The sequence below is a fragment of the Nanorana parkeri genome, unplaced genomic scaffold, assembly GCF_000935625.1.
Source record: "Nanorana parkeri isolate BGI_ZX_2015 unplaced genomic scaffold, ASM93562v1 scaffold2302, whole genome shotgun sequence".
NCBI classification, from domain to species: Eukaryota; Metazoa; Chordata; class Amphibia; order Anura; family Dicroglossidae; genus Nanorana; species Nanorana parkeri.
The window spans coordinates 23,312-32,775 of record NW_017308570.1 but is presented as its reverse complement, the minus strand read 5'-3'; the positions used below and the strand labels follow the sequence as shown (position 1 = coordinate 32,775).

General features: G+C 43.1%; 2 protein-coding genes across 2 annotated transcripts in view; one reads left to right on the top strand and one right to left on the bottom strand.

Moving 5' to 3' along the window:
- Positions 1 to 2,035, bottom strand: part of SF3A2 (splicing factor 3a subunit 2) — a 10,071-nt gene extending 8,036 nt beyond the window's left edge. The window contains exons 1-2 of the mRNA XM_018573246.1: positions 1,878 to 2,035; positions 1,110 to 1,181 (exon numbers count right to left, since the gene is read on the bottom strand). Coding sequence (XP_018428748.1) covers positions 1,110 to 1,181; positions 1,878 to 2,003 — 198 coding nt within the window. The 5' untranslated portion in view covers positions 2,004 to 2,035. The remainder of the gene's footprint in view (positions 1 to 1,109; positions 1,182 to 1,877) is intronic.
- Positions 2,036 to 3,969: 1,934 nt separating this feature from the next.
- The window catches only part of PLEKHJ1 (pleckstrin homology domain containing J1), a 13,318-nt gene continuing 7,823 nt past the window's right edge, over positions 3,970 to 9,464 (top strand). The window contains exons 1-2 of the mRNA XM_018573249.1: positions 3,970 to 4,112; positions 8,675 to 8,742. Coding sequence (XP_018428751.1) covers positions 4,019 to 4,112; positions 8,675 to 8,742 — 162 coding nt within the window. The 5' untranslated portion in view covers positions 3,970 to 4,018. The remainder of the gene's footprint in view (positions 4,113 to 8,674; positions 8,743 to 9,464) is intronic.

Here is a 9,464-nt window from a genome sequence, read left to right as displayed (position 1 = left end):
CCAAAAAAAAAAAAAAAACAACATAACACTGGAGACAAAAGTGGAATCAGTAACATCATATATACAATACACTACAACACAAATCAACACTATAAAACAGCTGTGGACTACAATTCAATTTTACCAGCAACCAAAATTATGAAAGTTATAAAGAACATTCAACTTAGAGAGAGAATACTAAGTTCCTAGCTACCCCAGTCATAGTCAGGGCTGGTTTAGGATTAGAAAAAATGAAAAACACAAAGCCCCTTTAGGAAGGATAGCACTTTTATCACATTCTAATCCATTCAATCCTTCCAAATGCTCATACCTTCAAAAGAGAAAATCCACATTTTTAGACAAAAAAAAGCAGATGAAAGCAAAATTACTACAAGCAACTATTCATCTTTGAAGACATTATCTATGTGGTACTGGCATAGAGGATTAGACCAGGAGCTCCCCAAACCGGAGTCAAAGAGGCCACATTTCCTCTTATGAACAGTCGCTCTTCCACAATCTGTGGCTTTGGCTTAAAAGCAATGCACTTACCAAATAGCCCTTCAATTTCAGGTACACACAGAAAACGTTTTGCACAAATAAAACATGAAAAAGGTCCAAACACCAAGAGTCTGTTACTATTACTATGGAGAAAACCACCAGTAAAGGTTTGCGCATCCATTCAGGATTGGCCATCCCCAAGAAAACAAAGACAAGCAGGCAGAATTTCACTACTCCGTACTCCCAACAAGGACAGGGGAAACGGGGGAAAAAAATGGCGGGTAACACAGGCGTATGAGAGGCAGGGTCCCCACAACCAGATTTCCAACGAGGAGTCTCCTCCTTACATAGGGAACACACCCTTTAACCTTTGGCTTTATGAGGTCTCTGTCCCTCATATGCTGTCATTGAAGACTGGGGAAAGATAGCTAATGTGGATAACTTGGAGTATATCAGCTATTTTAAATGATCCATTTCATCAGGTTATTGTGACATATTTTGGTTTAAATATTGCTTGACAAACCTGCTTTTCCTGCAATCCAAATGCATCTCCATAGGATATCCAACAATTCATAACAAAAGAAAAGCGCAAGCACGAAGGAGGTGCAAGTACAAAGTGGGGTTTAACTCACCTCATTATTGTGAAGGGTAAGGCATAGTTTGCATTCATATGAGCCCAGGTGATTTTTCATAAAATAAGGGTCCTGGAAAACAAAACAACATGTCATTTAACAATTTAATTCCAAATTGCAACTCAGGATTCCCCTCTTCAAAATCCCACAAACCCCCCCCCCCCCCCTTTCCTCCTCAAACTGGTCCTGTGATGTGCAGGGTTCTTAATCATGCAGAGACCAGCACCGGTGTTACATCAAAACTGCTCTCTGCATTGTGACACTGTGTGCAAGGTGCCATGGTGATGCTCCTTCAGGGGGTGGGTCCATGACACCTTGCACTCATAGGATGTCCTCAGTTATTTAGCTGACATGATGGATGTCATTTATTGGCAAAAAGCTGCTTTTAAAAAAAATTATTTTAAAACCAGCTGGTTGACCTTATAGACCAGAGCGGAGTTATAAATTGTGATGCTGGAGCTGGCTCTGGCTACTGATAAAACATAAAAGTTGTAAAAACAAACTAGCTAATGAGAGCAAAAGTATGATTTCAGACAGCAGCACCTCAGTCTGTATGTATTGTAGCAAATGAATTAGAAAGCAAACTTGGTAGAAGGACTGGATAAAACCTTCGACTTTATGATGAGCAATTTTATTAAAGCATTTACTTAAAAATTCTAAAAGTATATTCAATAAGTAGATGTTTTGTTCACAATAAAACAAAAAAACAGTGCTCGACCAACCTAACTGCTTACAAACCTGAAAAATGTACCCAATTATTTTATGTACCTTGTTTATATCAATTGTCTCTAAGGCCAGCTGCCGGAGACGTTCTCTTCTATCCCTGTTGCTTTCGGAGGCAGAAGCAACTCCGCCACTGCCGGTTTTGCCACCGGCTCTGTGTTGGAAGTCCATGGCTGGAGGCTCAAGAGGGACAAGCTAAGCTAGAAATCTGAAAAAGAAAGAAAATTTAAAAATTGTATCTTATTCCTAATTTAGACCACAATACACTGGTATGCCAGAAGGTCACACAAATCTGGTTCAAAGAGCTTGGCACTTATAATTGCACAAGAGGAGACCTTTTGCCTTTCAAACCCTTTAAAATGCTGTTATATTAAAGCCATGCCCCCCGCCCCCCTTCTAATCTTAGACTTATCTGTCTCTGATCCAGTGAAATATCGACAATGCTGAAGGGCTGCTTGTAAAAAAAACCCTACTTAGCTGGGCCCGTGCATGTACTGTGTACTCCCACTTCAATCCTATGGAGAGCTTGTAGTTTATGCTCTGGCACAGCATGAATTTTCAATATCATTAAATGGAGAACACTATGGTCATCATCATCAGCTCAGATCAGCTTTTGACAACTGGGCCCAGTAAACAAAGAGCAGGTGCTCTGGAGGGAAAGAGAATGGTGAGCTGAGCTACTGTGAGAAAGGTGTTCAGTTATTCTGTTGTGAACTTAAGGATAGAATTATCCACAGTGCCTGAAGTAACAGAGATCAGGGAGGACTTCCTACACATACATGGCATCATGGAGATGGACTTGAATGCCAAGCTGCTGCATAAAATTTGTCACTGTAATGTTCTACATACTCTCCCAATGGGCATCCCCAGAACTGTGAGTGCTCATGGTAACTACCAGTGATCAAGAGCCGGTAGGGTCGACTCCTGATCACATCATTACTGTGCAACCAATCACAATGCTCATGTAATCAGAAGCTGCATCTCCATCTGGCATCACAGCCCACTAAAAGGGCCAGTGGCAAAGGATTAAAGCCTATTTACTGCTTGTGTAGAATGTGCAAATAATTGAAAGTGACACTAAACTCAGGAGTAAAATCTTAAAAATGCATTCAGACACCCAAACTATTAACAAAAATGTATCTTATTTGTGTATCACTCAGTTAGTGCTGACACTGTCCTTCCTTCTGGAGGGTGACTACTTTTGTTCCCCATGGTCCCTGTGTGTTGTAAAGTAGCCACCGCTCCAAGATCACTCCTGTGATGGACTACAATCTCACATTTGGTTTATTAACCATGGTGCACAAAAGCAGCCACACTCCAGGATGGAAAACAGTTCAAGGTCACTTATATTAAAGATATTACCATTGCCTGGCCACAGGTCTAGGTTTCGATAGCCAGGCAGTGCTTGACCATTCCAGGATGCAGCTTCTCTACTGCACTGTACACCCCATAGGGTATTACAGTCAGACATGTGCATAGAAGTCTGTATTCCAAGGCTGACATTTTCATTTACTATTTTGCAAAGGGGAGTGTTGAGGGAGGTTTAGCACAAGGAGGTTTGTTTGAGTACAAACTTCTGAGTCTATGGAAAATAGCTATACAAGTCATCCCCCATGGATAACTGTTTGCAATAAAAGATAAGTTGGGGAAATAGCAAATTCCAGGCAAACATGATTATAGGGCCTGCATAAACAAGGCGGGGAAGCTCTGAATAGTTTATGTAGTGGGGGAGGGGGGAGTAGAGGTGGCTGAGGACGATAGAAGTTAGCTATGAGGGACAAGAGATGACGAATACTGCTAACAATATATAAAACCGGATCCGGGATTGGCGTGATCAGGCTGGCCGTTGTACCGACTCAGCTCCCACGTGACCCTTCCGCCTCCTCCCCACACCGTACTCACCTCCGCTTCAGCCGCCCCGTACAGCAAACCACACAGTCCGGAAGCGTGCGCTAACCCTAACAGGAAATGACGTTTTTTTCAACAAACCTTTACTACTACGAACACAGCATGTACTTCCGGGTGAAGCGAGACCAGACAGGTGTAGTGTAAACATGAGCGGCCCCAGCGTATAAACGTAGATGGAGATATGGTAGTAGGTGGAGCTGTGTCACCTCTCCGGCTGTGGAAGCGCTACTGACCTCCTTGTTCTGTAGAGGAGCCTCAGGCTATGCTGTGCGCTCGCAATGAGATACAATGAGAAGGAGCTGGCGTCCCTCTCCAGGCAGAGGGCGGAGAAGGCGGCTGAACTGGGTATGAGGGGCCCCAAGAAAGGAAGCGGTGAGTTGGGTGGCAGCACTTGGAGGGCAGGCTCGGCTGTGACAAGGTGTTCTGTTGTAAGGCAGGGCAGTGACTACCAGTGCATAAAGCCCATCAATTTAAACCTTCTCAATACGTTCCAGGTGCCTGAAAACAAAAGGTGTTCAATGCCTTACTGTTTGTTTTCTTTCTAAAGAGTAGAAAATCCCAACCTTTGCTTGTTAGCTGCAGACTGACTTTTTCTGTGAGGAATCAGTAGGCTCTCTGCAGAGGTGGGACACACCCTCTACAGGAGTCAGAATTATAGCTCTCCAATCAGCACAGCTAATGTTCCTTGCTGATTGGAGAGCCCTGACTTCACAGGGGGTGTGTCAGATGTCTGCAGAGAGACCACTGCTTCTCTATAGAGAGTAAGGCTCCTTTTACACCATAACACACATAAAAACAAACTGCAACTCATCAAAAATGCATGCACGTTTGTGTGTTAACATGTGCTTTAGTTCATGCTGCGTTGCATTTGTATGTGAGTTGTCATGGGTTTTAAAGTCATCAATAGTTGCTGAGCATTGTTCAGTTCTATTTTCTGGAAGGGTCAAGATAATTACCATTTTTTTGTACCCTTTTATCAATAAAATGTTTTGTGTATAGCCAGCATTAGCGTTCTTCTTTGCATCCAATTGATGGAGGTGCCCTCCGCACACCTTTCAGCAGTCCCGGCCAACAATCAAATAAATGGTGCTCGAAGTAACTTCACGGATGGCACCGTGCAAAACACAAGATTGAAGAAAATAGGTCACCAGCACTCCATAAGTTAAAATGAATGAGTCCTTTTAATGGACAATGATGTCACAGAAATCCAACATGAGCCTGTTGGATTTCTGTGACATCATTGTCCATTAAAAGGACTCATTCATTTTAACTTATGGAGTGCTGGTGACCTATTTTCTTCAATCTTCTTTGTATCCAAGTACCTTGACTGTTAACAAAAATGTATCTTATTTGTGTATCACTCAGCTGTAGATCCTCAAATCATCTCTGAATTGGTGCTGACACTGTCCTTCCTTCTGGAGGGGGGCTACTTTTCTTCCCCCATCTGTGTGTGTTGTCATGTAGTCACCGCTCCAAGCTCACTCCTGTGATGGACTACAATCTCGCATTACTAATTTGTATTGAGATTGTACTCCCTCACCGGAGTGAGCTTCACAACACACACGGGGACAATGGGGAACAAAAGTAGCCCCCCTCCAGAAGGAAGGACAGTGTCAGCACCAATTCAGAGATGATTTCAGGATCTACAGCTGAGTGATACACAAATAAGATGCATTTTTGTTAATAGTTAAGGTACTTGTATGTATTTCTAAGATTTCACTCTCGAGTTTAGTGTCACTTTAATAAGAAAACAAACTGTAAGACATTGAACATGTTTTGTTTTCATACCCCCAGAATCTATGCAGCAAATTGAATTAAAAGTTTTAATAGGGCTGTAAAGTGGCAGGAATGGTTTTATTGCAGAAGCAGCTCAGTATGTCTTTTGTGCAATAAAAGAGTCTTGCCTGCCTGCCAGTAAGTCTCTAAAGATTGAACACTAAGCCAACCATTCACTGTTCATTGTGTGCAGTCTGGTCTCCTGTGTGCATGCTACATCACTGCTGGTAATTATGAACTAAGGAGGAAATATAAAACGGAGATATGAATACAATTCCTGCAAGTTGTGTCAGAGCCACTATGTTCAGCATCCCCAAATCGAGTATCAGCTTTTTTGCTACTCCTCCATTGAGAGAGTTTGCACAAGGTCACTTTGTATATAAAAGCACACCTGTTAGGGCTGCAACAACTAATATCCGGCCCCTGTACAAAGCATCAGTAAGACCTTATCTGGAATATGCAGTTGAGTTTTGGGCACAAGTTCACAAATAGAATGTTGTGGAACTAGAGAAAGTGCAGCGAAGGGCAACTAAACTCATAAGAGGCATGGAGGAGCTCAGATATGAGGAAAGATTAACTGACCTGAATTTGTTCTCTCTGGAGAAGAGGCGATTAAGGGGGGACATGATCACCATGTATAAATATATAAATGGTCCATATAGTGAGTTTGGTGCCAAATTATTCACTTTAAGGCCGCTGCAAAAGGACAAGGGGACACTCTTTGCGTCTGGAGGAAAAGAGGTTTAACCTTTTTGCATATGGAAAGGATTAGATGCGGGCGGTGAGTGTGAGGCGGGGAGGAGGTGCGGCGTGAAGAGCGTGGATGTGGGCGGGTCTGGCAGCGGCGAGCGTGAGGCGGGGAAGAGGTGCGGCGCGCAGCGTGTGTGGAGCCGTGAACAGGGCCAACTGATCAGAAGACGATTAATCGATTATTGAAAAAGTTGACAACTTTTTCAAAAATCCAGTGTACCCATGGCACTCCTGACCGAATAATACCCTTGGAGTCGGGTGGGTGCCAAAGTGACTGCAGATGCCTCTGCAATCCAAGATAAGTATATGTATAAAGTCACTCTCACACCAATAGAATTTCAAGTCAAAAACGGTTTAATTACTCGATTGCTATCACATCATATAGCAAAGCCATATCGATTCAATAAACCCTTTTTGACTTGAAATTCTTCGAGTGACTTCATACATATACTTGTCTCATAGAGAAGGACGGGGGCTGCGTACTAAACACACGCAGCACCTGTCCTTCCCATGGGCTGCTCGGTACGGCCCCGCACGCAGCACGGAACTGTACGTGTGGGCCGATTCCAGTGTGAATGAGGGCTAAAGGTGGATGTGATGTGTGTTGCATCACTTCCGCCTTTAGCTGTCATTTCTTTGGCTACTATTGCCAGAGAATAAGCTGGTGGTCTATTTAAATTACTATTTAAATTACAGTAAAAAAAAAAGTATGTTGGGGGGGATGGTCACGTCATCTGGACTGGACCTCAGGACCCCTCTCGGTCACCTCACGGCCACACCTCCCTTGTCACGCTGTGCTGCTTCTAGGCTGTCAGTCCTCTGGCCGGCAGCAGCTCTGCGGCTCCTCAGTCCCATGAAGATCGCCGTGGGCAGCGTGAGAGAGCTGCCGGTGGGCAGGGCCAGAGCTAATGATAATTGATTATCATCAGGTGGGCCAGAGATAACTCCGTTGCGGGCCGATTCTGGCCCGCAGGCCTTGAGTTTGACACGTAGGGTCTAAAAGGTGAACTAATGCTTTAACTTTCTGATGGTCTGTTTGTAGAAATCTTGCCTCTTTGCTGCTCCTTGACCACAGAAAGTATTCTGCAGTCCCGAATGTGTGTAATAACTGCTTCCCTTTGGTCCACTTTGAGGTGTGTTTTAAAAAATTGCAGAGCTATTTGTCTTGCAATACTGTACATATGTTTGTTCTGTGCGAATGGGCAAAACTGGATGTTGTTAGGCTATTTTTGCTCCAGGTTGACTGTTTTTCCTCCATAGAGAGAATTAGAAAAATGCCACATTATGGCCACTAGATAAACGTGAAATAACTACTTCTTTCCTATGATCCACGGCTCCATCTAGTGGCCATAATGTGGAATTTTCCTGCTTCACTCTATTTGTGAATGAATAACATTCGACCTGGAATGAAACTAGCCTAATAACATTTCATTTTGCCCCATTCGCACAGACAGTGTACAGATGTACACACACCAAGAATGCAACTTTTTCTTTATAAGTACACCCCTAAGTGACGGACATTTGCACCATTACCAAACTCCCAAAGACAGCCAAGTTTTTCATTGCACTATTTTGATAATTTTTTAAAACTATTTGATAGGTGTTTGATTTCTGAAAGCCCTGTACATTTTCTGCAGTTGTTTAAAGATGTAAATATGAATTTGTTTCTAATATTGTATTGAATAAAATAAAAATATGTATATTGTAATAAATGACCATGTCCAAGGTGAACTAATGTTTCAGTTAGGGATGGCCGCTGACTGTACATTCCCTTATCCCTCACTCTACCTGCGCCTTACATGCAGAAAGTGCCCATCTCCTAGTTTTTCTCTTTGTGTTTCTTACAAAGACGGCAGTAGATTATGTTCCAGTTGTGTAACACTAACAAAGAGAAATCCAAAAGAACAACCTATAACACTGTCATGAGAAGATCATGGAGGGTGCCGTTGCTGAACTCTAGTTAGAAATGCTAGTTTCCTGGCTGTCATGTTAATGCTTCGTCTTCAATGCTGTCTGTGTTGTTGACTATTTTGTCACCTCATGCTTGTTCAGGGCACTTAAGTCAGACAAAGTCAGGAGGAGATCAGCACTGGCAGACCGAGTCACTTGGCATGTGGGGAGAACTGGGAAGTCTGGTGTAGCGATCTCACTGTAAAGGTTTCTTAAAGAGGAAATAAGTAGGTGTGTTATCCCAGATGCATCTACCCAAAACTGAAGTATGGATTTCAGATTTCACTTGCCCTTTAAAAATTGCTTTCTCAGTTCTTTACTTCTAAGATGACCAATTGTTAATGTAATACTTTATTCAGCTGTTATTGTTTCTGATGTGATCTGCAATTGCTTTTTCTGCATGTTGTTTCCCTACTTACTGTATTTTACAACTGATTTCTTTTTTTTCTTTTGCACAGTTCTGAAGAAGCGCCTGGTGAAATTGGTTGTGAATTTTCTCTTTTACTTCCGGGCAGATGAGGAGGAGGTAGGAAAATACTTCCAACTTCGGAAAGGAGATTCTTTATACCAGGGGTGCCCACAATTTTTCGTCTGGAGATCTACTTTTCAAATGACGAGCTCAATGAGATCTACCAACGAAAAAAAACCTGCATTCAGGGGCGGGAGGGGGCGTAGTTGCACAGAGGATTGGTACATATCGCTGATATGTACCGATACTCGGCCACGCACACGGGGGCTCAGCTTCTCCTTTGGATCCCTCCGGCTCTCCCGGGCAGAGGCAGCGGGGGATCCGAGGAGAAGTGAAAGAAGCACTTCAGCCGCCACGGGGGGGACCTTATGGGCACCCCTGCTTTATACAGACTAAGGCGTTCATTTGAACCGTGAGGACAACACTTCTACTGTCAAAATCAGACCTCTTCTAGTCATTCTTCTGTTGGTTTCTAACATACCGGTAGACAGTTGTTGCTGAATTGTTTAGGTAGTCGTACATTTTGCCAAACCTGCAGAATGTTAGCAAGATGTCGAGCTGTACACCCTTACAAAGGCTCATACTTGGCCTGTTGTCAGTTTAAAGTCCATTTCCATCTTTGTCAGTGATTAGCATGTATTGTGGTAATGAAGAGGTGTAGTGATGATGTTTACATGAGATCTACCAGGGTGTCAGACTGTTCTCAGCTGCCCCCCTCCCTGTCACTCATTGTAACTTGATCAGTAAACACTAGCTTTGCCATGACACAAAATACACTG